General features: G+C 45.7%; 1 protein-coding gene across 3 annotated transcripts in view; it reads right to left on the bottom strand.

Annotated features, from left to right (window-relative positions):
* SERGEF (secretion regulating guanine nucleotide exchange factor) overlaps positions 1-27,148 on the bottom strand; it is a 225,796-nt gene extending 198,648 nt beyond the window's left edge. For all 3 annotated transcript variants that reach the window (XM_064576781.1, XM_064576783.1, XM_064576782.1), the window contains exons 1-8: positions 27,053-27,148; positions 23,094-23,229; positions 20,950-21,105; positions 19,165-19,259; positions 15,052-15,112; positions 10,470-10,583; positions 7,614-7,676; positions 2,900-3,058 (exon numbers count right to left, since the gene is read on the bottom strand). In XM_064576781.1, coding sequence (XP_064432851.1) covers positions 2,900-3,058; positions 7,614-7,676; positions 10,470-10,583; positions 15,052-15,112; positions 19,165-19,259; positions 20,950-21,105; positions 23,094-23,229; positions 27,053-27,112 — 844 coding nt within the window. In that variant the 5' untranslated portion in view covers positions 27,113-27,148. The remainder of the gene's footprint in view (positions 1-2,899; positions 3,059-7,613; positions 7,677-10,469; positions 10,584-15,051; positions 15,113-19,164; positions 19,260-20,949; positions 21,106-23,093; positions 23,230-27,052) is intronic.
* Positions 27,149-27,527: the final 379 nt, after the last annotated feature.

The following is a 27,527-nucleotide window of genomic DNA, read 5'->3' as shown; positions in this document are numbered from 1 at the left end:
TCCCATTTGGGACTAGGTATTTCTTTGTTGTGGAGGACTCTCCTGTGCATTGCAGGAGGTTCAGCAGCATCCCTGGCCTCTACCAACTAGATGTCAGTAGCGCCCCCAAGCTGTGACAACCAAATATGTCTCCAGACACTGCAAACAATCCCTGGGGCACAAAATGGCCTGGGGTTGAGAAGCACTGGTCGAAGGACTGTGCAGAATGGGGGAAAGCAGAGTCCACTCCTCTTTCTCTTCTCCTAACCCACCCCCTCCCATCCCATCTAACTGGACAGATAGATGGCCAGTGTGCAGAAATCCTTCTTTTAATCAATATCACACAACGAATGCCTTCCAGAATGAGCCTGAGAGCAGGCTGCTGGTGTGGCCTCCAGGTAAGTCCCAGGAGCAATTCACCACTGGCGCTTGTAAAAACAACCAGAGCCAAATAACTCCTTGTTCCACTAATGAGCTGCCTCTGACCCTGTGAGCAAATCTTGTTCCCATTAATATGAGCAGCTGAGTCTGACTGAACTGGAAGCCCTGGGTGTTTCTCCCCTGTGACGCTGGGCCAGGGCAAGAGCTTCTCCGGCCGCTAGAAGGCGCACCAAATCGGTGAGTCAAAGAGCAGGAGACTCCCATTTACCCAAATTTGGTACAAGAGCCAGGACCCTCAGACACCCCAGCTTACAACCGTTCTGGACTGAGGAGAAAGGGGAAAGTGACAGAGTACATAAACAAGAGATCTGAATTAACAAATTAGTTAAACAGCTGAAGCATTACCGAAAAAGCTTACTGTGAAGTGGGGGTGGTGACGGGAAGCCGAGCTCTAGAGCAGCTGAGGTGACTCAGACAGGGTCAGGGCGGTGGGTTCCAACCCCCGACCCCGAGGGTAGAAATCGGTGTCAGTTACAAGGCTACACGGCGAGCACCAGAGAAGCAGCGTCTTCGCGTCTGTCGTTCATCAGCCACCTAACTAGTGAGAGGGTTTGTGACACACTCAACCAAACTCACTGCCATTCGGTGGTGAGTGTATTTGACCGCATGGTAGTTCTGTGAAGACTGACTAACCATGAAACACCCACCTGTTAATACCCAGTTACTCACACTCCCTGCTCCTTTCTATGCCCCTTCTGCATGCTGAACATAGCTGCCACTGCATGTCTCCAACAGCAATGTACCGAAACTGGATAACAGGTCGGTCTCCCCCAGTGGCCAGCGGGCTCCCTGAGGGCAGGGTTTATATCTATACAAGGTGTGATACATAAATAGATCCCCACCATTTGTATGATGGATGGACAGACAGACATATGGATGGATGGTAAAGTCTTCCATGTCTATATTCATACACTCAGGCCTGTCTACACGTTCTGGGGAGGGCATAGCCCAGGTCTTTTCTCCAACGCTCACCAGATTGCTCAATAGGTTCCCGATAAACAATAACTGATTTGGTTGGACTCGTGAATACAAAGAGACAAACTGAAGCCTTCTGTTCATGAACCAGTGAGACCAAGGAAAGAGGTCAGAAATCCTCGCTGTCTACCTTGACTCATGTATTTGAAGATATTTACTCTCTTTTAACTAGAATGTGAAGATACAGAAGTGAACAAGACTAACATGGTGCTATCCCTCACAGAGCTCACTGTCCAGGTAAAAGGCAAATATTAACAATTGTACAAATGCACAATTACTGTGCTCAGTGAGTCTCCTTAAGAAGAGTTTCTGTAGCTAGTCCCAATCTTCTAGTAGTCTGAACCTCTCTGAGGAAAGTCATGATTTTCCCCTTTAGAGAATCCTCTGAAGTGGTCAATATGGAAAGTTAATTTTACACCTTTGTTATACAGGCCTCTGTTCCAAAATAGTCATAAAATTTTTTAAAAGACCAATGAAAAGCCTCATAGATATGAAGACTCACAAGTGTATGTCTGTGTGTTCCAATGTGTAGTAGGTGGGACTTGCCAGGGATAACTGAAGCGGACCTGAAAACCTACAAAAAACAGAAGCCACTGAAGTAACTAACAGTCACTAGGTAGGTATTTGGGAGTCTGGAGATCTGTGTGCAGCTAACAAGCAGGTCAAGGGCAGGCAAGGAGACTCCTGAGAACCCCTGAAGTTCAGGAGGCTCTGACATGATCATAGATCTTAAGAATTACAAATGGCCTGTCTGGGAAACTCTACGTAAGTCAGCAGAAACTCTAGGAAGCCAGGGAAGAAGAGCGGCCATAAAAAAAACAAGCCCAGAGAACAAAATCATCAATATGAAGACCACAAAAGGAGATGTGCCCTAAGGGAAAGATAAGAAATAAATACAGACTCAAGAAAAGATAAAGATGCCAAAAGCTGGATGGCATGGCACCATAAGGTAACATCTGAGAGGATATATGGGATGTCTGAATCAATGTTATGTGGTTTGTTAGGGTTAATGGAAATGTAAATCAAAATATCATTCCAGCCATGATTCAAAGTAATGCTCCTGCCTCGATCTTGAAATATTAATCTTTAAGTTTCGGAAGCTTTTAATTTAGACTCAGGTGAAAATGCAAGTAAAGTCATCTCTTCAGCTAGGACAAGGCAAAGACTCCCCAACAACCCGGACAAACTTCTGGGTGATGCTTGCTACAATGGGTTCCTTCTCAAAACCTCACGGATTCATAGGGCCAGAAAGAGTCCATCTAACCTAGCCTTGCCTCTTTGGGTGTAAACCTTTGATCCAGAGAGGAAATGCTCCATATCTGGCTGACTGCAGAACTCGATCCCAGATCCTCCCTGTCCCAATCCATAGAGCTTTTCATAGTAAAAACCCACTTACTTAGTCCTGAGCATTCACAGCTGTTTAGACAGCTGTCCTCCCATCCCTACCCCCACCCCCCGACCCCCACTGTTCTTACCAACCACAATTTCTCTGCTGCTCTCTCACCTGTCTGAGCAACCAGGTGTGTCCACCCACTCCAGACAGAAGTGACCTTTTCGTTCTGAAAACAATGTGCTTCTATTTTCTGGGGCACAGGAAGAAAAGCAGCCAAGGAAGCCAGTAGTCCATGCTTGTTGCTTCCCCAAACATACAGCTCTCCTGCATCTTAAACAAACAGAAGAGGAACAAAAGAGGTGAAGGAACATTAGTTCAAAATGATGGGAAATAACACAAATCTGAAAAAAAAAAGTGGTTAAGAGAAGTTGTATGATTCTTATGCTATGACGCTGAGTAGAGCAAAGCAGGATACAAAATTCATGCCTAGCATATTAACATATAAGTTTGTTTTTAATTCTATAAACAGGAAACAAGGCCAAATGTTCTTAGTTTGTCAAGGAATAAGAACGTGTAAGTTTATTTTTTCATCAATTCATTCAACAAATATTTATTGAACATCTACCACAAGAAAAACATGTTTCTCCATTTTCTCCATTTTTTAAAAAACATGCTTGCATTGCCTTTGGTCAGGAAAAATATGCATTAACTCTTTAAAGTAACAGGTTAAAAGATATATTATTTAAGCGTAAACTTTTCAGACCCAAGATGATCTCACAACATGTCCCGTCCAGCAGAAAACAGAATGCTGCTACCTCCCATACACACAGCACTATAGTTCATTTGAACCTCATGGTAGTCCCGAGGTATGAGCAGGGACGCCACTGAATGACACTGTGAATTAACAGAAAGAAAGCAAGTTCACAGTCAAGTGACTCTGGCTTCTATTCCTGGACCTGCTAACCAGCTACTGACCTTGGACAAATCACTTCCTAAGCCTTAGTTTCACCAGCTGAAAATCGGAGGGCAGGGCGGATGGCCTCGAAGGGCAGACCATGTAACGGATGACATGGGCCACAGGAGAGACTGGTGGGCCACGGCGGCAAGCCACAGGGCACATGCTTTTCTAAAAGGCATTCAAGTTCAAAAGCATTTTTTTTTTTAAGATTTTTTTTTTTTTTTTTTTTTTTTTGCGAGAGAGAGAATGAGAGACAGAGAGCACGAGAGGGAGGAGGGTCAGAGGGAGAAGCAGGCTCCCTGCCGAGCAGGGAGCCCGATGCGGGACTCGATCCCAGGACTCCAGGATCATGACCTGAGCCGAAGGCAGTCGCTTAACCGACTGAGCCACCCAGGCGCCCTCAAAAGCATTTTTAACTGGAAGCCAGACCAAATGGAGCCATGAGCTACACAGTTTGGCCCGTGAACCTACAGTTTGTGACTCCCTGACTGATCTCTAAGAGCTTTTCCAACCAACCCTGACATCCCACATTTCTATACTGTACCATACAGCACAGAGCACACACACATGTGCAGGCACAAACGCCTGAAACGTGGCCAGTCCAAACTGAGATACATTGTCAAACAAAAAAAGCACAACAGATTGCAAAGACATAGCACAAAAAAACCCAAAAACAACATAGTTCCTTAATAATCTTCATATTGATTACTGGTTGAAATAATATTGTGGGTATATCAGGTTAAATAAAATATATTATTAAAATTAATTTACCTGCTTTTTTTTTTTAAGATTTTATTTATTTGAGAGAGAGAGTGAGAGACAGCACAAGAGGGAAGAGGGTCAGAGGGAGAAGCAGACCCCCTGCTGAGCAGGGAGCCCGATGCGGGACTCGATCCAGAGACTCCAGGATCATGACCTGAGCCGAAGGCAGTCGCTTAACCAACTGAGCCACCCAGGCGCCCTAATTTACCTGCTTTTTACTTTTTGAAATGTGGCTCACATATTTCTATTAGACAGCATTCTTCTAGAAGCTAAATTAATCAAGGCTTGGAGATGTTAAATGACTCTCAAGATCACATGGCTAACAGAAAGCCAAGTCCTCTGCTTCCAACTGCGTTTTGTGACCTCCCAGAACAGTTTTCCAGCATTGCTTGCCATAGGGAAGTCTGGTATAAAGCCAAACAGTATCATTAAAGGACATCAGACCAAGATTCGGGGTTCCAGTCCGTGCTACTCCATCGCCCTCTCACACCAGCGTATCACTTCACATTCCAGGCCTGTTTCATCAGGTCGAAGATGGGGGAGCGTAAGTCAGGGGAGCCATTCCGTCACTCAGTTGACCTTGTAGCACTGACATCCTGCAGTTCGACGATGTGAATTTGGTGTACTTCATGCCCTGAGAGAGGGCAACCTCCATGGACTTCGCCAGAGTGTACAAAGTAGGAAGATCTCTTACAAGAGGGCAGAGAAGCCCCTCAGGAAAGTCTCAACCCATTTAATGGACCGGTTGGCTACCGAGCTGCTACTGACGGTGAGCTCAGGTCTGTAATAAGCCTCCATTTATCTTAGAGAGTCTAGGCCAGCTTTTTGCAAAGACAAACTGTCTTCCACATGCGGATCATTACACTGTTGCATCAGCAGGCAAAATTACATTCTGCTGCAATGCCAACTAGTTATATAACCTACCACAACTCCAGAGAGAAGGTCTAAAGAGCAATGAACAAAATCCAACATGTAACAGCTTGAACTAGACCAGGAAGGAGGGAGATTAATCTCGACAATTTTTAAGTCACTTTCAAAATATCAAAAACCAATTTCCTTTGTGAATATACTTTAAAAATCACTAAATTACACACTTTAAAGGGGTGAATTTTATATATGAGTTATATCTCAATAAAACAAAACTCAACATCTGTGTTTTAAAAACACCATAAAAGGGGCGCTTGGGTGGCTCAGTCGGTTAAGCGGCTGCCTTCGGCTCAGGTCATGATCCCAGGGTCCTGGGATCAAGCCCTGCATCAGGCCCCTTGCTCAGCAAGAAGCCTGCTTCTCCCTCTCCCACTTCCCCTGCTTGTGTTCCTGCTCTCACTATCTCTCTCTCTGTCAAATAAATAAATAAAATCTTTAAAAATAAATAAATAAATAAATACACCATAAAAGTGTTCCACATATGAAATAATAAATAACTTCACTAATTGTAAGATTTTTGAAGAAATTGTTAGCAAGCAATTAGAGAATCTAAGTTTACATAATGCTGGCCATTTCAAATTGATTAGGCTAGAGTAGAAACGTCTCTTACGGGCGCCTGGGTGGCTCAGTTGGTTGGGCGACTGCCTTCGGCTCAGGTCATGATCCTGGAGTCCCGGGATCAAGTCCCGCATCGGGCTCCCTGCTCGGCAGGGAGTCTGCTTCTCCCTCTGACCCTCCTCCCTCTCATGCTCTCTGTCTCTCATTCTCTCTGTCTCAAATAAATAAATACAATCTTTAAAAAAAAAAAAAGTTAATTTAAAAAAAAAAAAAAAGAAACGTCTCTTACGATACTTCTATTCTCAGAAAAGAATGCCTTCCTCAACCCTCACTGACTGTGGGGCACGAACTAGTCACTTCTCACCCTGGGGCCTCCAGCCCTTCCTCTACAAAAGGAGAGATAGGGCCAAATGCCCAGGGGCCTCCCTTATACTTGGCATTCACTTCAACTCAACCCTCTTAACATATATGTAAGTCGACCTAATATGAGACATAGGCTAAAAGTAGGTATCTCTTTTGTTAGTTGGTTATTTGAATTTGTTAAATAACAAATTATCCGTAGTTTAGAATTTGTAATGTATTTAAACTCTCACATTGTGGCTTTTGTATTCTGGAAACAGTAGCAACTTCTTGGTTGGACTGCATTACACATTTGACGTTGAAGAATGCATGTCACCATTAATTACCCATACTGTGTAGACCTATGTACACATACACCTTAATTTCCACATAAAACACTAAAAACACTATGTATGAAAGTCATCCCCCTTTGCTCAAAAAACGTCCTGCCTTCAGCTCCAGTCTTACCAAAATAAATCTCTCAGAGCTCTTGTCTCAGTCTACTGGTAGGGATCAGGGCAGTCTTGGCTTTGAAAGAGAACCTTTCGAAGAGATAACCTTCACTTCCAAGAAGATGCTGCTTTGTCATTGGAAAGTAGTACTGTGTTGGTGCGGTATGTCCAATGGATGGAAGGATGCATAACCAAAAAGAGAGATACAGTGTGAGAGAGAAAAACAGATTAGACAGAGAGATGGAGGGATCAAAGAGATGACATAGACTGCAGAAATGCATAAAAATACAAAATAGATTAGAGAAATATGTGCATGACTCCATTTAGAAAGATATACAGACACAGAGATTAGATAGGAATATACACAGAAGAAAGGTAAATAAAAATGGAGATAAATAGAAACATAAAGAGTCGATGAAAACAGACAGAGCAGAGAGGTAGATAAATGCCCGGGAAGACAGAGGTGGATAGAACAGATGAGTCGGAGAGCAAGCAGCTAGAGGGAATAGACAGCTGTATTAGACCCCAGATGGATCCGGTGGGTCAGGTACCAATGTGCTACACAAACTAACTGCTGGCTCTGGAATTTTGCAATCAAAACTACCCTGAGGGACATTCTTGTCCCTACTGTACAGCTGAGAGGAGAGGAAGTGAGCCTGTGTTTCCTTCATGCGGACGCCTTACATGTATTGTCATCTTTACTTCTCAAAACTACCCACAGAGTACGCAATAGAGAAGGCAATGGTCTCGGAAGGTAAAGTGACTTCCTAAGATCAGGCCAGGGGTGGCGGCAGAATTCTGACTCCAAGTCTCCGCTCTTCCCTCTGTGTCCCAAAAGAAACGTGCAGAACTCCAAATGGCGCGTTAGACTCAGAGAGCTGGTCCTTACCTGTCAATGAAGCTGAGTGATCTGAGCCAGCAAGAACATAGGTTGCTTTAGAATTCTCCAGGCCTACAAAAAAAAAAAAAAAAATCTTTTGAAAGCACATTTATAACAGAACAAATTGGGCAGAGAAGGGGCTCGGGTAGCACCACCGGGGCCCGAAAGAAACCTGCAGCCAAAACAGGCAGGTCTGAGTCGGTGGCGCTGGCCAGAAAGATGGATGATGTGGTGGGGACACTGTTTACATACCAAGGCATTGAACAAATAAGTAAATATACTGAAGATAAAGGAGCCCGATTTCTCCCTAGCGGAGTGGAGAGGAAAGGTAGAAGGCTAGAACCGACCATGTGATAGTGGATTGTAATTGGAGAAATCACCGTAAACTCATGGTTTCGAGTAGAGACAGACAAACAGACACGGGTGTACATATGTGGAAATATGTGTGTGCACACAGCTCTCTCATAGCTCTGTCCACGCGTGGGCCTAGAAGCGACAACATCTCACACATTCAGCTGCCGTCTCATAGTGTGCAGGCAAACTCAGGACTCCAAAGAACATACAGGCAGAATTAAGAATTGTTGTGAACCGGCCTTCCATCTCCAAATCTAGCACTTTTCCTCCCTAATTACACTGCCTTCACTGACAGGTTATAACCTCAACTGACTCTGTAGAAACTGTGGTCACTGGGTCCAGCATGCAGAGAAAGGCAGTCTTATTCTGTAACTCTTTTCTGACACTTCTGTTTATTAACTAGCGTTAATAAAATGCCCCTCACACCTTTGAGGATCCTGCGAAATGAGAAAAGGACAAAGCAGATGTTTCCAGCACATTCACCAGAGAGGAAGCATGGGGCCTCGCAGCAAGGCAAGGAGGGGATGTCCAGGGTTGCAGCTGCAGAACCAATGGCAAGGAGGTAATGAAGGGGAAACAAAAAGGGAACGACTTTGAGGGCAGAAAGCTCACGATCTATTCTAATGTCCTATCAGAAAACTCCACCAATCAACTCAAAATCTAAGCTGTGCCCCAAACAGAACCCAAACAGGTCATTTAAATCAAATCAAAGCCTATTTGATTTCTTCCAATTATAGGTCCTGTGCTGAAACAGAAAGTAGACACGGTTTCTGCCCTTAAGAAGCTCAATCTTGGGCATGTAGGAAAACATGAACAATTCATAATAATGCAGTACACTGTGCTGTCCACGCACATGGAGAAAATGCAATGGAGTCCGAATAGGGAAGACTCTTCACTGAGAAAGCTGTATCTGAGCTAAGCCTTGAAAAATTATCAGGATAAAATAAGGATTACCAGAAGGAACAGGAAGGAAGACATTTCAGGCAGGGTTAACAGCATGCTTATAGACACAGAGGAATAAGAAAGCAGGAAATGCCCAGGGAGCAGTGAATACCTAGATGAGGCAGGAAAAAAATGTTTGGGATGTATGAGTTTATTTTATGAATATGTTCAAGGTCATGTGCAGTGGACTGCCTGTCCAGCATCCAATGCCCCCTCTCCTTCTCCAAGAGTCCTCTCCCCAACTCTACCCCTGGCTTCAGGGTGACCACCCTTGCCCCCAACTGAATGGGAGCGCCTCCAGGACTTAGGAAAATCAGAACGACCCCAACACCTTGTGCATCACTGTACCCCACTGTGGCTTTCCCTTCCCTTCTCTCCCCACTTCCTATCCCACCCACACCTTTGTTCTCACCTAGAGGAGAGCAGAGGTTTCCTATGTGGGTTTTTCCTACAGCCAACCCTTGGAGACTGGAGCATACAGCAAGAGAGCAAGAGAAGAAGAAAGGAAAAAGAGGAGATGCAGACATGGTGCTCTATGGTGCTAGAGAGAGAGAGAGAGAGAGAGAAGGGGGCCCACAGTGAGAGTGTAGAGCAGAGGGAGAGGTGGGTAGAGAGAGGAGCTGAAAGAGACTGAGCCCCAGAGTGAAAAGCAGAAGAGAAAGCCCTACAGGCTAAATGACCAACAAAGACAGACCAGACCCATGGGCAGAATGGTCACTACCCACTCCCCATGTGCCCATGTAAAGAGACTTCCCTACAGAGATAAACCATAAGAGACTCTTAATCTCAGGAAACAAACTGAGGGTTGCTGGAGTGGAGGAGGGTGGGAGGGATGGGGTGGCTGGGTGACGGACACTGGGGAGGGTATGTGCTATGGTGAGCGCTGTGAATTGGGTAAGACTGATGAATCACAGACCTGTACCCTGAAACAAATAATACACTATATGTTAATAAAAATAAATAAAATAAAATAAAATACAGAGTCAAAAAAAAAAGAGAGAGAGACTTCCCTACAGAACACTCTTGGCCCCTCACTCAGTCCTGCTCTGCTTTTGGGAGAAGGAACTGGGCTCGCAATAACAGTCCTTCCAGGTTCTCCCTTTAGGATGTGCCTGCCTGCAGAGAGCCTGCCTCCCCGTGTGCTCCAGCCGTGCGGTGAGCTTAGTAGGCCTGACGCTACGCAGCTGCACCAGTGCCTAGTGAGTAAATCCAATGGGGACTCAGAATCTCGAGGTTCACTGTTGCTACACATTATTTCCAAACACCTAAGTCACGTCTCCCAGCCTAACGTTTAACAGCTCCAGAGCTACCATTCTGATCTCCACTTATCTGACTTGCATCTATCTCTCAACGGGCTCCCCCTCTGGCAGTGAGGAGGGGTACTTTTACTGGGCCCACAAAAATTCTAACAAGACTAACACACCTAACCAACACAGAGAATGAAGACAGAGGAACTAAGAAAATAGTCAAGCAGTGTAAAGAGTACACTCCATTCACCCATTTTCTGCATGCCTGTGTTACTATTTCTTGACAAAGAATAAATATAGGACTCAGAAATACGGGCCTTACCTGTCACTCTGCTTGGTTCCTTTGCTGTCAAAAACGGTGGGAGAGTCTGCCCGGGGCACAACCGCCGTCCAGATGATGCCAAACCAGTCCCCCACTGGAACACGATGCCACTTGCTTCCCAATGGAGAAGAAGAAAACGAGAAAATGTTTTACGGGATTAAGACGAGATTGCTCCTGGAGCCCCATGCTACGGGAGTTTCTCAATGCATTCTCAGTTAACACGCTTGCTATGGAGAAACTCAGTGCTTCCAGGGACCCTATGACTTGGTTACCACCAAGCCAATCACAAGTCCAATCTTCAGGGCAATTTAAGACCATCAAAGAAAATTCCCACATACTAAAACTCCTTCCAAAAAGTTCCAGGACACTCTTCCAGAGTCAAAGCACTGAAACGACACCTTGTTCATGACTAACCTGGAAGGACAACTCAAACTCCAGACCCGGCAGGAAAGAACATGGAAGATTATCAAGTCCATTCCTCACATTTAGTAGACGAGCAAACTAAGGGCTTGAAGAGACAGTGTGATGTGCCCAAGGTCATACAGGGAGCTAGGAGCCGAGAAAATACTAGGACTCAGCTCTCGTAACGCCTAATGCAGTGTCTTTTCTATTACACCAAAGTAAATGCAGTGATTCCTAATTACCAAATAAATACATATTTATGACTGCAAGACAGCTTAATAGCCACTCCTTCAGGGGAATGGCCTTTTACTTCCCTATCCACTGAATCTAGTTCATGTGCCCATGTTCTGAACCTCATGTAAATGCACAGGTAACATTTCATATGTTTAATCTACAGTCACTCCTCCGGAAGCACCCTGTAACCCACGTTCCTTTAGGCTGTAAACAGACCAGCCCACTTTGTGAAACAGAAGTGATGACGACTCGCAAAACACAGTGCTGAAATAAAACAAAACTTACCATCTCTTCCACAAATAAATTGCAAGGGGGAGAAAGAGGGAGGAAAAACAATTTATAGATTAAAAGAATCCTGTGATATCGATAAGGGATTAATATTCAAAATATATAGAGAACTCCTAAAACTCAACAACTCAAAAAAAACCTGATTCAAAAATGAGCAAAGGACTTGAAGAGACATTTCTCTAAAGAAAACATACAGATGATCAAAAGGCACATGTGAAAGAGGCTCAATATCACTATTAGAGAATGCAAAACAAAACCACAATGAGATACTACTTCATACTCATTAGGATGGCTACTATTAAAAAAAAAACCAGAAAATAACAAATGTTGGCAAGGATGCGGAGTTCTTTGGAACCCTTGTGCTCTACTGGCAGAAATGTAAATGGTACGGCCCTTGGGGAAAACGGCATGGCAGTCCCTCAAAAAATTAAAATAGAATGACTATACGATCCAACAGTTCTACTTCTGGGTATATATCCTACAAAACTGAAAGCAGGACCTGGAAGTGATATTTGTACACCCATGTTCATGGCAGCCTTAGTCACAATAGCTGACACATGGCGGCAACCCAAGTGTCTATCAACAGGTGAACGGATAAGCAAAATGTGGTCTATCCACACAATGGAATAGTCAGCCTTAAAAAGGGAGAAAATTCTGACACACGCTACAACATGGATAGACCTTGAGGACACTATGCTAAGTAAAATAAGACACAAAAGGACAAATACTGTACAATTCCACTCATAGGAGGTACCTGTGTGAGTGGTTGAAATCACAGAGTCAGAAAGAAGAATGGTAGTCGCCAGGGGCTGGCAGGGAGGGGAAGTTATTGTTTGTGGTTCCACAAGATGAAAAGAGTTCTGGAGATGGATGGTGGTAATGGTTGTACAATAACGTGAATGTACTGTACACATAAAAATGGGATGGTAAATTCTGTCATGCGCATTTTATCACAAATAAAAAATTACAAGGAATAAATATTTTTAAAAGGAGAGACATGACATTCATATCCACCACTTGCAGCCTAGACATCATTGGGATCCTGAGTCAAACAAACTGTTAAAAAAATATTTTTGAGACAGTCAAGAAAATTTAAACACTGACTGGATACTTGATCAAATTGCAGATTTATTGTTAGTTTTTTGTAGGTATGATGATGGTATTTTGGCAATGGTTTCAGAAAGAGTCCTTATCTTTTAGACATGCCTGCAGAAATACTTACAGATTAAATGGGAGAGGAGGACTTACAATTAAGTCCATCAAACGCAACTGAGGGTTGCTGGAGTGGAGGGAAGTGGGAGGCATGGGGTGGCTGGGTGATGGACATTGGGGAGGGTATGTGCTCTGGTGAGCGCTGTGAACTGTGTAAGACTGATGAATCACAGATCTATACCCCTGAAATAAATAATACATTATATGTTAAAAAAAAAAAAAAAAGAAGATAGTAGGAAGGGAAAAATGAAGGAGGGGAAATTGGAGGGGGAGACAAACCATGAAAGACTATGGACTCAGAAACAGAGGGTTCTAGAGGGGAGGGGGATGGGGGGATGGGTTAGCCCGGTGATGGGTATCAAAGAGGGCATGTATTTCATGGAGCACTGGATGTTATACGCAAACAATGAGTCATGGAACACTACATCAAAAACTAATGATGTAATGTATGGTGATTAACATAACATAATAAAAATTTTTTGAAAAAGTCCATCAAACACATAATGGAAACTGCTGCTTTGTAACTGGACAGAAATGTACACGTAAGACTAGCAATTACAGAAGTTGGTAGGAAAGGGGGAATTAAACCAATAATAAGCGATTCTCCAGTCCTAATTTCTAAAAGGAGAAGCAGCTTATAAAAATGTAATCACTAGCATACAACTCAGCAATCACACTCCTGGGCATTTATCCCAGAGAAATGAAAATTTATGTCTGCATAAAAACTTGTCCACAAATGTTTATAGCTTTATTCTTAATAGCCAAAACCTGGAAACAACCAGATGTCCCTCAGTGGGCGACTGGTTAAACAAACTGCATTGTTGTGGGCTGAACTGTGCCCCACAAAATTCGTATGTTGAGGCCCTAAACTCAGGTGTGACTGTATTTGGAGAGAGGCCTGTAAGGAGCTAATAAAGGTTAAATGGGTCATAAGAGTGAGGCCTTCACCTGACAGAACTGGTGTCCTTATTAAAAGAAGAAGAGATACCAGATGCCTCCCTCTCTCCATGAGTGCACAGAGCAAAGGCCCTATAAGGACACAGCAAGAAGGCAGCCATCACAAGTCAGGAAGAGAGGCCTCACCAGAGAGCAACCCTCCTGGCATCTTGATCTGGGACTTCTAGCCTCTGTAACTGAGAAAACTGTTTAAGCCACCCAGTCTGTGATATTTCGTTATGGCAGCCTGAGATGACTAATTCAGTGGTATATCTATACCAGGGACTACTACTACTCAGCAATAAAAAGGAAAAAATTATTGATACACACACCTTGGATGACTCTCCAGGGAATCCTGCTGAGCAAAAACAGTCAACCCCAAAAGGCTATATACTGTATGATACCATTATATAACATCCTTGAAATGACATTACTGTTGGGGAACAGAAGAGCGGCTGCCAGGAGCTAAGAAGGGGTGGGGGCAGGTAGGAAGTGAATGTATAAAAGGTACATACAAGGGTGTATTAAAAGTGAGTGCTAGGAAAAGGCCACAGGCGGGATGGTTATGGTGATGGAGCTGTTCGTATCCTGACCGTATCAAGACCGGCTGGGCTGCTGAGCTACAGTTTCACAAAATGTCACCGTTGGGAGAAACTGGGAAGAGAATGCATGAGATCTATTTTATTTCTTGCAACGGCATGTGAATCTGCAATTATCTCAAAACTTGTTTCCTACATGCGCAACATTAAGCCCCAGGCGACCATCAGTACCGAGCTGCACCAGACCCTTCCTCGCCCCCTCCGGCCTCCCCGGGCCACGACTGGACTCATCAACGCTCGAGCCTGAGCTGCCAAAGCCAGTTAGGTCTGCCCTTCACCTCGCGAGAGTGGGAGCAGAGAAACGACCCGGGGGGGGAGAAAGGCTCACCGCTCTTCTGCAGGCCATCACCTCTCTCCGCCTGCCACGGTCACCCTCACGCACACTGTCAGCCTGAGGTCCACCACCACTCTCTCATGGTACGGGAGACAAGCTCATTGGAAGCTTTGACATTAATAAACGTTAAAACCCACTAGGAAAGCAGTGTAGTTCACAGTAAAGAATGCGGGCCTTGGAAAGGAGGTCATTCCAGACTCTGTTCCCAGCTCTACCTTTGACCACCTTATCCCCTAAATATCCCCTGCAAACTTAGACAAGCACTCGAGTCTCTGCACCTCAGTTTCTTCACATGTAACTCGCATCACAGGCAAGGTTGTGAGGATTAAATAAGGTATGGATTAAATCAAGAGAATCTAGCACCATGCCTAGAACATAATAAGGAGCTAGAAAACTTCATTTCCTTCCTCCCCACCTGCTAAAGGTTTCCCACACGACTTTGGCCTTATGTCGCCTCCTTCTAATCAGAAATGCAGCACAGCGGGACACTTTGAATTACTCCTTCGAGTTTATCTCCTCTAAAGCTCTGCTTCTCTTTATTATGAGCCCATTTTGAAAATAAAAGCAAGATGATCACCTGTAGCAGCTAAAGCATGCCTCAGTCCAGCAGCAACGCAAACGACCTTCTCTCTCAGGAGCTGTGGAAAGAAAGAAAAGGACTGAGATCTTAGAATCACCCATCTGCAAGATGTTACGTACTTTATGCCCTGATACAATGCAGCATGGCCCTCATTACATGTCAGACTGCTTTAGAGTCCCCAACCTGGGGCACCTGGGTGGCTCAGTTGGTTAAGCGACTGCCTTCAGCTCAGGTCATGATCCCGGAGTCCCGGGATCGAGTCCCGCGTCAGACTCCCTGCTCAGCAGGGAGTCTGCTTCTCCCTCTGACCCTCCTCCCTCTCATGCTCTCTGTCTCTCATTCTCTCTCTCGCAAATAAATAAAATCTTAAAAAATAAAAATAAAAATAGAGTCCCCAACCTCCAACATTTCCATCCCTAAATACCTCTATATGCATCCTGAAAGAGAAAAAAAAATCTCTTATAGATAAATGTATCACAATGCGTTTCAGGGCTGCAAGGGACCTTCAAGGTCATCCAGTCCAGGGGTTGGCAAATGTCTTCTATAAAGACCAGAGAGTAACTATTTTAGACTCTGCAGGCCACATGGTTTGTGTCATAGTCTCTGCTCTGCCATCGTAACATAAAAGCAGCCCCAGGCAATACATGAATGAATGGGCATGGCTGTATTCCAGCAACACTTCATTTACCCAGGGTTCTAGCTGGATGGCCTCTGATCTAGTCCAAGCCCCATCCAATGCCAGAACCCCTCCACAACACCCCAGGAAATCATCACCCCACCCCTCCCAAGCAGCTGCTTCCAGTGACGTGGGCTCACTATCCCCAGGTGCCTACTCCGTGTTTCCACCTTCCGTTTACCTCCTTAGCTGCCTCTAGCCTCTCACAATGCTTTCCAAATATGTGAAGACAGTTGTCGTGTGTCCTCTCTGAGATGTCTTGTGGTGGCTTTAAAACCAAGTCCTCAAATTCTTTGAAACCCATCCCTTGAAGTTGTGGAGCCTAATTCCCCTCTGGCTGAATGTGCGCTGGACTTGGTGACTTGTTTCTAGTGACCAGGAAAAAAAAGTGATGAGCAGCCTAGAGACAAGGTGATAAAAGGCACTGAGGCTTCCTGCTTGGCCTCACTCTCGAATCTCTCTTGGGGGAAGCCAGATGCCATGCCTGCACAATCCCACAGAAAGGCCCATGTGGCAAGAAACTGAAGCCAACTGCCAGGTGAGAGAGCATGGCAGCGGGTCTGCCAGCCCAGCCCAGAGCCGTCAGCAGATGGCCTGCAGCCCTAGCTAACATCTTGACCGCAACCTCATGAGACCAGCTAAGTTGTTCCCAGATCCCTGACCCTCAGAAACTGAGATAGTAAATGCTTGTTGTTTAAAGTTGCTAAATTTTTGGGGGGGGGGGGCAGAGAAAGAGAGAGAGCATGCGCTCTTCACTCCACCCTCCACACTACCCCTTCTGGCCCCCCCCAACACATTGTTCTGACCACTGGCCATATACTACCTCCCTGATGGTCCCCTCCCCATGGGTACTTCTACCACTTCCTTATATTCCAATCATACTGAACTGCTTCCAGTATCTCAAACCCTGATATTTTATGCTTCTACACCTTTGCTTATAGTTCCTTCTGTGTGGAACGCTCTTCTTTTATAGCTACTCTGTGCATCTTATCTCAAGCCACGTAAACTTCTACTCAACTTTCAAGACTCAGCATAAGCCTGCTCTCACTCCACCTCCCTCTCCCTAGAAGGAGTTAAGTATCCCCTCCTTTGAGTCTATACCTGCAGCCACCATAGTTTTAACATGGTAATGCATTTAGATGTTCTAGATCTAACATGTACCACTAAACTCTAAGACCCTCAAATACTCAGATTGGGTCGTACTCACCTTTGTCCCCACGGCCCCAAACACAGTGCCTATACACAACAGTTGCTATTAAAGAAATGAATTTCTTATATTTCACTTTGGCACATTCCTCCCGTTGTTCGAGAGGATGCAGGCTGACAAATGTTGTCACCTCCTGATTCTGTCATCCAACATATTTTAACCATTGTTCCCTTCTGTCTTCTTTAATCATGTGACCTAAGCTAAATTAATCAGGACTTATGTAGGTTCTTAAAAAACCATCTATTTGTAATTGGCAACTGCAACACTTCCTACGATAGGGACCGTAGAGTCTAGATTTCTCTGCATACCATGTGCTACAGACTGAATGTTTGTTTTCCCCTGAAATTCATATATTGAAACCTAGTACCCAATGGGACAGTATTTGGAAATGCGGTCTTCTGGAGGTGATTAGGTCATGAGAAGGAGCCCTCATGAATGGGGTTAATGCCCTTATAAAAGAGGCCCCAGAGGGCGCCTTTGTCCAGCAAAACGAGCGTCTATGAACAAGGAAGCCGGCTGGTCCTCCCCAGACACCAGTTCTGCCGATGCCCTGATCTTGGACTTTCCAGCCTCCAGAAATGTGGAAAATAAGTGTTTGTTGTTGAAGCCGCCCAAGGATACAGAACTCTCGTGACAGCAGCCTGAACTCTCTACAACACCGTGCAGATCGTGACCTCAAGTAATCTCCCAAAGACCAGCAACTGTAATTCGGCAACATGACCAAGCTCCCTCCAGTGAAAACAGGTCTCCTACTCTGAGTCAGAGTTCAAGAAAATTAGCTAGATGTGAGCAGCTGAGGTGGCGAAACTCATTTTAGATCCCAGCATATTCCTTTTAAAATTCCATAGTCCCGGGGCACCTGGGTAGCTCGGTCGGTTGAGCAACTGACTCTTGGTTTCAGCTCAGGTCATGAGCTCAGGGTCATGGGATCGAGTCCCATGCTGAGCACAGAGCCTGCTTCTCTCCCTCTCCCTGTTCCCCTCCCCCACCACACACACGCTCTCTGCCTCTGTGTGTGTGTGTCTCTCTCAAATAAATAAATCATTAAAAAAATAAAATAAAATAAAATAAAATTCCACAGTCCTATTGTGACCACTTACATACAAACTTCACAAAAATGTGTACATTGTAAGTATGATGCAGTGGAAAGAGCTCTGAACTGGGCCCAGGAGTCCTGTCTAGCACCCGGGCTGTCCAGGAAGAAGCCACTAGCTACATGCAGCTACCAAGCAACCAATATGTGACCAGACATAACTAGGCTAAACCGAGACACACTCCGAATACAAAATGTACACCAGAGTTCAACGTGTATGAAATAGAGAACATAAAGCATCTCATTAGGAAATGTTAACATTAGTGACACATAAAATGAAATAATACTAGTTTGAATACAATGGGTTAATTTGAAAGTTACTAAAATTAATTTCACCTACACGCCACAATATGAGTGAAACTTAAAAACATCATGTGACATGAGAGAAGCCAGACACAAAAAGCCACATATTCTATGATTCCATTTATGTGAAATGCCCAGAATAGGCAGATCCACAGAGACAGATGAGTGGTGGCCAGGGGTTGGGGGAGAGCAGAAGGGGAAGTAATTGCCATCGGGTGCACAGTTTCTTTCCTGGTGATGAGAATGTTCTCAAATTAGATAATGTTGATGGCCGCACGTCTCTGTGATATACTAAAAACCACTGAATTATATATTTTTAAAGGGTAAATTCTATGGCATGTGAACTACATCTCAATAAACCTGTTATTTTAAAAATTAATTTCATATTTTTCTCTTTACTCTTAAATGATGCTACTAAAAATTCTAAATTATGTATGCGATTCACATCACATTTTTATGGGGCACTACTGGCCTACCATTTGCTGAGCTTAGCGTCTTTAGCTAAGTCCCTTCTATCTGGACCTGTTTCTAACCTAGTTCCCATTATTACTAACTTTAGAATTGTAAAATGTAATTAATGTCTTTGTGACATATATTACTTTCATTGTTTTATTTCACAAAAATTTATAACGTGTATGAGGACTAACAGGTTTTTCACTCACAACCTCCATCACCCACCCCCGACCTACTTTTTCCCGGGAGAACCTAGGTTTTCCAACTTAAATTCTGACTAGCCCCTGGGTTTTCAGGGACCCAGCCAGTCTCTGAGTCTGGGGCAGGGAAATGCTTTAATAGGACGTGGGTCAGCTACATATTGGGTGCTATCCTTACCTCAATGGCCTGGGGAACCACACATCTTCGAGGGCCATGAGGAACCCCCAGCTGGCCAAAGGAGTTGGATCCACATGACAGAACTTGACCACTTTCTGCAAAATTCAAATACTTAAATCATAATCTAAGAAGTAAGATATCTGTAACCAGTGGGTAAATGCTGAAGGATGGGAAGAGCAAAGGGAATGAGAGGAGGGAGTGGGGGCTGTGATTCAGCACATTCAAACCACAGTCCCTGCTTTTATTGTTCTTCTAGGAATAAAAACACAAGGCACTGGGCTAGGTTCACAGATTCTCCATCACACTACCTAATTAATGGCAGCTTATCTGTGTAGAACATTAGCCCGCTGCCTGGTGCTGGGATGAGAGGATACTTACTCCCCACTTTTCTCATTTCCATGCATCACAACTTTCATTATTTTAATACTCCAGGCCTCTCTCCCTGCTCCTCCCCATGCTCACTGCCTCCCCGGGGAAAAGGGAGAACCTAACCAACTGATGAGTTTGGGAGAAGGAACACAACATGTGTGGCTTGGTACCTTCCTCTCAGGTATTCTGGACTGATGCATAGTTAAGTGTTTCCCCTACACAGATAACCTAGTGTTTGCAGAATAAGTTTGGGTCAGAGGAGTGTTACAGAACCCCTTGGCCTGACCATCAACCCTGTCCTCCAACTTAGCCTTTATCAGTGAAAAGCCAATATAGTGTGATCTCCAGCTATCTGGCAGCTCTCCTCCTTTCTCACAACTGGTTCCACAATGAGCAGGAAACAGAGAGTTATCCACTGATATCTTACAACCCCAACACAGTCCACGAAAAGCACTTCATAACGATAGCTATTATTTAGAGTTATTACTACTAAATTCAGCACACATTACAGAACCCCTCTGCAGAAGAGATGGTGATGCCTGAGCAGGGTTTTAAAAAAGAGAGACAAAAGGGGCTGTACCAGAGAACAATGTTCTGCGTGATATTTCTAGAAAGAAAAGTATGGGGAATGTGGAGAATAAAAGACAAGGCAACAACAAGGATAGGTAGGGAATAACAATCAAAGCCATGTGTAAAAGCCTGGGATCTGAGCTATGCTCATGAGAATCCACAAGTGTGGGGTGGGAGAAGTTATGGTCAGAAGATGCCCTTTCCAGAGGACTGTGTCAATGAGGGAATCTAATCAGAAACTCTAGATGGTCTTTTCCATCCAGAATGACAAGCTCAATGGGGCAAAACTACTTCCAGGGAGAAGTCAGCTGGACAAAAACTAACTATTGCTAGCTGCTCCCAAGAGCATTATCCTATTAACCCTTTGGCCATATCCCTCTACATCCTATTCTGCTATCTGGCTTTGCAGAGACCAAACAATTCTGCCCAACCATATTTAATTTTTTTTTTTTTAAATCCTTCACTGGGGAAAAAGATGTTACCACTGTTGCGTGACCTCTGATTTCCTCATGCTTCCCCACCACATTCCCCCATGAGTAGCCCTTAGCCAGCACAATTGGCCAGCTAGCCCGGGCACACACCTATCATGAATTTCTGGAACAGGAAGTAGCCACCAAAGTTAACCTAGTCCATCCCCCAGTTTCTGGCAAAGAATTTTCTAGCCCAAAATTTTGCTGTTCAAACTCCTCTTGCAAAAGGCACCCACAACCTTCCTCAACAACCAGAGAGAAATTTGTATGTGTGTTTACACATATAGAGGATTTCACTTCATTGGGATCACCACCACCAAGCTCTTCTCACCCACTGCCTTGGCGGTGATAAAGACTTACCCAAGAGTGAACTCACCTGTGAGAATAATGGTAAAATCCCAGCCACAGGCCACCTGTTGGATAGGACAGCCAAGGAGGGACCTGCAGGCAGTAAAATACAGAACATCTTCTGTGTGACCAAGCCCCAGTTGCCCGTCTTTGTTCAGACCACAAACAAAAAGGCCTCCACCATCTGCAAAAGGCAAAGGCTTTGGTGATAGTGTACACGGGGGAAATTACAACTGTCAAAGCAAGAAAGAGGATTTCACTAATTAGTTGCAGTCACAAACCCAGCCTCTCTTCTCCCACACGCACTAATAAGCCACATAGGTTAATGTGCACTGGTCTAAACGGCATAGGGCCAAGGCGTTCAAATCCAGTACCGACACGGGACTCCAAGTCCTAGAGCAGTGGCCAGTCACCTAATCGAGCATCTGCCAGAACAAGAAAAGCCCACATCCATCTAGAACTTAGAACATGCCATGTATTATGATACGAGCCTTATCTGTGGGGCCGATTTATCCTTTAGGCACAGTGCCTAGGGCCTACAATACTTTTAGAGGCCCACAAAAATGTTTGTTTCCTTTTTTTTAAAGATTTTATTTATTAATTTGACAGAGAGAGAGAGAGCGAGAGAGGGAACACAAGCAGGGGGACTGGGAGAGGGAGAAGCAGGCTTCCCGCCAAGCAGGGAGCCCGATGCGGGGCTCCATCCCAGGACCCGGGATCATGACCTGAGCCGAAGGCAGCTGCTTAACCAACTGAGCCACCCAGGCGCCCTCATAAAGATGTTTTAATTTTATATTCTTTTTTTTTTAAGATCCTATTTATTTATTTCACAGAGAGAGAGTGAGAGAGCACAAGCAGGGGGAGCGGCAGAGGGAGAAGCAGGCTCCCCGTTGAGCAGGGAGCCCAATGTGGGTTCAACCCCAGGACCCTGAGATCATGACCTAAACCAAAGGCAGACACTTAACCAACTGAGCCACCCAGTGCCCCTAATTTCACATTCTTTTAAAATAAGAAAAAAATAAATGCAATGATAATGAAAATGCAATGCTAAATCTAGCCTGGATTAGACTAATCTTTATATCAAAGAGGTTGTAAAATAGAATTCTTTATGGAGGAAAGGGTCCACAAAGGCAAAAGTGCCAAGGACCCATGAAAGTCATAATGCAGCCCTGTCACTCACTGATTCTCCTCATCCAGCCTTATTACCCCCATGTAGCAAAGGGGAAATGGCACAGAGGAATTAATATGCTCAAGGCCACACAGCTAATAATAGAACCAGGATTTGAACCCAGGCAGTTGATTCCAGAACTCACGTTCTTTTTTTTTTTAAGATTTTATTTATTTATGTGAGAGAGTAAGAAGCAGAGGGAGAAGCAGGCTCCCCGCTGAGCAGGGAGCCTGACGTGGGGCTCGATCCCAGGACTCTGGGATTATGATCTGAGAAGAAGGCAGCCACTTAACCGGCTGAGCCACCCAGGCGCCCCCCGCCCCAGAACTCACATTCTTAACCAGGATGCAATATGCCCTTCTTTGCAATATCATGGCACCGGTAGTACATGTTAAGTACTATCATAGGTTCTGCAAAGGAAACTAAGGAAAACACAAAGTTCTTGCTCTCAAGGAATATTCAATCTAATTGCAAAGACTTCTACCTCACAAGTGAAAGTTAAACAGCAATATATAATATAAAATGTAAAATATGTTGCCAACTTTGCCACTAATGTGTCTTGTAACCTTAAGCAACTGGTTTTCCTCTCTGAGCCTCATTTGTATAAATGGGGGCAGGGAGCCTAGAAGATCTCTGAAGGCCTTTCAGCTCTAAAAATCTAGAATTCTCTAATGGTAACTTGGCTCTTTCACAAGAATGTTTTCCTCTGCAAAATACAAGAGGCTGAAAGATGGCAACATAACCCGCTAGTGGGAAATGTCTAAATAAGAATTGTCTACTCCAGGGGTGCCTGGGTGGCTCAGTCATTAAGCGTCTGCCTTTAGCTCAGGTCATGATCCCAGGGTCCTGGGATCGAGCCCCACATCGGGCTCCCTGCTCAGCGGGAAGCCTGCTTCTCCCTCTCCCCCTGCTTGTGTCCCTCTCTCGCTGTGTCTCTCTCTGCCAAATAAATAAAATCTTTAAAAAAAAAAAAAAAAGAAATGTCTACTCCAGAAAGATGTTACCTGTGACAACAGCAGAGTGGCCCCCTCCTCCCGTGATCCTCCTGATACACTCAGGTTTACAGAAGTCATTCAGTTGCTGGGGCAAAAGTACATCTTCCTTATGGCCAAGGCCAAGTTGCCCATAGCTATTCGCACCCTAGGGATAATATAAGGCAAGGATGAAAGCGTACAGGAACCACAACTGTCAATGTGCATTTACCTGTCCCTATCTTTCTCAACCTGACATGCCTCTCAGAGCCTTTCACAGACGAGATTTCATAAGCTCATTCTTAAGAGGCTGTTATATGCAACCCATACTTAGATGGTGGCCCCATCCCCAGAATACCACGATTTCCACGTGAGAAGAGCCCTTAGTATCCACTACTTATCCAAACATGCTCCTCGCCTTCTCCTTCCAACGCCTCAGCCCACATGTGTCATCTTTGGGGGGCAGCATGGGAGTTCCTTCTGAGAAAAGCTAATTCTCTAGGGGGGAGGCTAAGGAAAGAAATGAGGGGAAATGGGAACAAAGTGGGTGGGAAATGCACCGGACTGGTCCCTTCTCCTCATGCCCTCGCTGAGAAAACTGGCAATGGCTTCTGTAATCAAAGTTAGCTGAGACTTTGTGCCCTTAAGCAGGGCACCTCATTTTTATTTCATTGTAAAGTGAAAGAGGTTGGCAATGATCTCGAAGGGCCTTTCCAAGTACAGTGTTGTGTGACTCTGAGATTCACATGGTAAGATTCCTGTAAGGAAACAGATTTCCCGTTGGTGGGCAATATGTCTATCTTTGTTATTATGAAATAAAGGTCCAGAATCTCTAATCCAAAACCCTTGCAGCTAGATGTATTTCAGATTCAGAATTGTATAGACTTTAGAAAAGCAATACCGTATATAAATCATATACTCTGCTGCAAGGTTCAGGAGCAGCACTCCATAAGCAAAATAGTATTATTTCTGCAGTAAGAGGTACAAATACAGTAAGCAGGCAAAAACTATAAATAGCATTATTTCAGGTCAGTTTGGGGTTTTTGGAGTTTTTTGTACTCAAAATTGGAGATAAAGAATTGTAGACCTGCAGGGAGAATCTGCAGATTTCAGAAATCTTTATAATTCCTCCACATATCTACTCCTGGCTGGTTCTTCCTAGATATGAATAGCAAAACCTTCCAAACGTGTTTGTTTTTTAAGACACCTGAAAGAGGAAAAGTGATTTAAAATAACTATCCAAAATACATACGTACATACAAACTTCTGCCCCTTATGGTCTATTTCACATTTGTACAGGGCTGCAAGGACTCCAAGCTGGAAGCGGAAGCCATGACAGGGGCACATGTCCCAGAGGCCTTCAGGGACAGTATTAGCTGCCAAACAGAGTGTTTCTCCAATGGTTGGCATTCACCTTTAATTCTCACAATAACAGAGGAGATGGACATTATCGCTCCCGTTTAAAGATGAAGAAACTAAGGCTCAGAGAGGTTAAGTGGCTCCATAGTCATATAGCTGGGAAGGCAGTAAGTCAGATATGCCCCACTCCTTTCATTATACTATACTGTGTCTCTTAAGGATATATGGTGAACTTCAGACCAGAGCTTCCCTGGCAAGAGGTTAACTATATCTATATACCCCCATCACTTTATCCACCTTTTTCTGCTTTATTTTTCTCATAGCACTCCCTGACATGACATTTGCTTATTGTTTATTGTCTACCTCCCCTACTAAAAACCAACTTAATGAGGGCAGGAACTATGTTCACTGCCATTTCCCCTGCATCTGAAACTGTGCTGGCCCAGAGAAGGTATACATATATTTATATAGTAAATGAATGTAAGGTCTGATGAGGCCCTACCTAGGAAAGATGAAAGGAAAGATGTGCACTCTGTGGGGTATACACATGCACAGGATGTCTCCATCAGCCCTGAGATCGCTGTGGCTGCCCCATGAGCAGGACTGCAGTCTGCTGAACAGAAAGCGAGAGAGACATGGGCACTTGAGGCTCAAATTATGGCACTCAATTTCTGTAACATAGCAAGAGGCCCCAAATCCAGGATAAAGCAAAACAGAGGAAAATCGGGGCGCCTGGGTGGCTCAGTCGTTAAGCGTCTGCCTTCGGCTCAGGTCATGATCCCAGGGTCCTGAGATCGAGTCCCACATCGGGCTCCCTGCTCGGCGGGAAGCCTGCTTCTCCCTCTCCCACTCCTCCTGCTTGTGTTCCTGCTCTCACTATCTCTCTCTCTGTCAAATAAATAAATAAAATCTAAAAAAAAAAAAAAAAAAAACAGAGGAAAATTTATTACAACATGTTTCAGCTGTATTTGCCTCCTTTCCTTACAAACACTTCAGACATATCATACCCACATACAACTCCAAGGAGGTAAATTTCCTTGTTATGGGCTGAATCGTGTTCCCCTAAAATTAATTTGTTGAAGCCCTAGCCTCTAATATCTCAGAATGTGGCTATATTTGGAGATAGGGCCTTTTAAGAGATAATTAAGGCTAAATGAGGTCGTAAAGGTAGGGCTCAAATTCAATATAAGAAGAGACAGAGGGATGCACTCAGAGTGAGAAAAAGCCACATGAAGACACCACAAGAAGGTAGCCATCTGCAAGCCAAAGAAAGAGGCTTCAGAAGAAAGTAAACCGCGGCCACCTTGCTCTTGGACTTCTGGCCTCCAGAACTGCGACGAAATAAAATTCCATTTTTTAAGACCTCCCAGTCTGTGATATTTTTCTATCCCAGCACTGGCAAACTAATACACCTCTCCACACATACTATGCAGCAGGAAGGCCAGCAGGCCTCCAAGCAGTTAGAAGAGGCCATATCTGACGCAGACCCCAGTCTCCCGCCTGGGAAAAGCCACCCCAGGCACACATTCAATCCCCAAATCCACCCCCAGCTCAAGTGCCACCTCAAAAATAGTACCCAGACAGCCAGGCTACCTCCGGCCACACCGCCCTCTCCCTTCCGCCTTACATTCAACCAGTGCTGCTTGGTACTGATTATCACCTTTGTTCGACTAGTCAATACACGTTCGTTTTAACGGTAATACAGGTGGTATCCTGCTCCCTCAACTCAAGAGCTAGGCCTTTCACTTTTGTGTTTTTCCCAAATGACCAGCACATAGCCAGGCACACAAAAGGGTCTCATTCATTCATTTGTCAACAAGTATTTGCTAGGCACCGTGAACAAGACAGGCACAATACCCACCCTTATGACACTTACATTCTAGCCAAGGAGACGGACATTAACAAATTCTACATTTCATTACAATTGTGATATGGGCTGTAAAGAACTACAAGACACGATGTCCGCTTATTCCCATGCATCTGTCTGGTCGGCCGCTGGCACCACACTGCTGTGCAGAGCCCCTCCTCTCTCCTAGCCAGGACACATGAAGATGACCCTGTCTCTCAGTGCCGCCGTCAAACCAACACCGGCGCACGACTCTCACGCCCCCAGTACAGGCAAGATCCGGTCACAGAAGAGTATCAGCAAACATGCAGGATCTCCGCCTTGTGCACGGCCCACCACCGCAGGCCTCGCATCAAAGGATGCTCCCGCCAGGCTGGGGCGGGGCTGGAAGGGGCCGGCATCCTGCGGGCAACCGGAGGGTGAGGAGCACAGGTGGCCCCACAGGGCTCCGGGACGGGGCGATCCCTCCACGCCGTCCCTCCCGGCGCTATCCGGGCCTGAAGGCTCTCGCGCAATCAGACGCTCTGCCCAGGAGCCAGATGCCTTCCGCTGCGCCGCAGCCCCCTCGGGTCCGGACCCCACCAGCCAGCAGGCCCCTAAGTCACCGTGAGGGCCCCCCCCTCCCGACCCTCTCCCCCTCAGGCCCCAGCCCAGGGTCCTCCAACCCAGAGCCTGGCCCGGACCTCGGCCGCCCAGCCCAGGAACGCCCACACCGAGGCCGCCAGCTCCCCGCGCCTCTGCGCCCCCTCAGTCCCAGCGGCCCCGGCCCGGGGGCGGAGTCACGTACCCAGGCGAAGAGCGCGGCCGCCGCAGGGGCCGCCTTGGAGGCGCTCGGCTCCCGCTCCATGTGGGGACGCTCCGCCGGCGCTTCCGGGAGGGGTCGGGGGTGGGGCCCTCCAGGGGAGGGATTAGTGAATGGGGGGTGGGCCCGACGCGGGTGGGGCCTGTGATTGGGAGGGGCCGGCGCGGGGGAGGAGTCTGTAATGAAGGCGGGGCCCTTGCTAGGGAGGGGTCTGCCGTGGGGAAGGGGCAGGCACGGGGGAGGGGTCTGTAGCGGAGGCGGGGCCGACGTGGGAGGGGGGCCTGCAGTGAGAGCAGGGCCGGAGCGGGGCGGGGGGGGGGGGGAGAGAGTCTGCGGTGGGGGCGGGGCCAGAGGGGGGGGGAGAGGCCTTGGAGGAGGAGGGGCCATCCCTGGGGAGTGGTCTGCAGTGGAGCGGGGGCGGAGCCGAGGGAGGGCCCGCGAGAGCCGGGCAATCGCCTCT

Source organism: Mirounga angustirostris, unplaced genomic scaffold (genome assembly GCF_029215605.1).
Source record: "Mirounga angustirostris isolate CCGP_5_RB_7025 unplaced genomic scaffold, mMirAng1.0.hap1 SCAF_13, whole genome shotgun sequence".
NCBI lineage: Eukaryota > Metazoa > Chordata > Mammalia > Carnivora > Phocidae > Mirounga > Mirounga angustirostris.
Note: the sequence above shows the minus strand (reverse complement) of the source record. Positions and strands in the feature narration are given on the sequence as shown.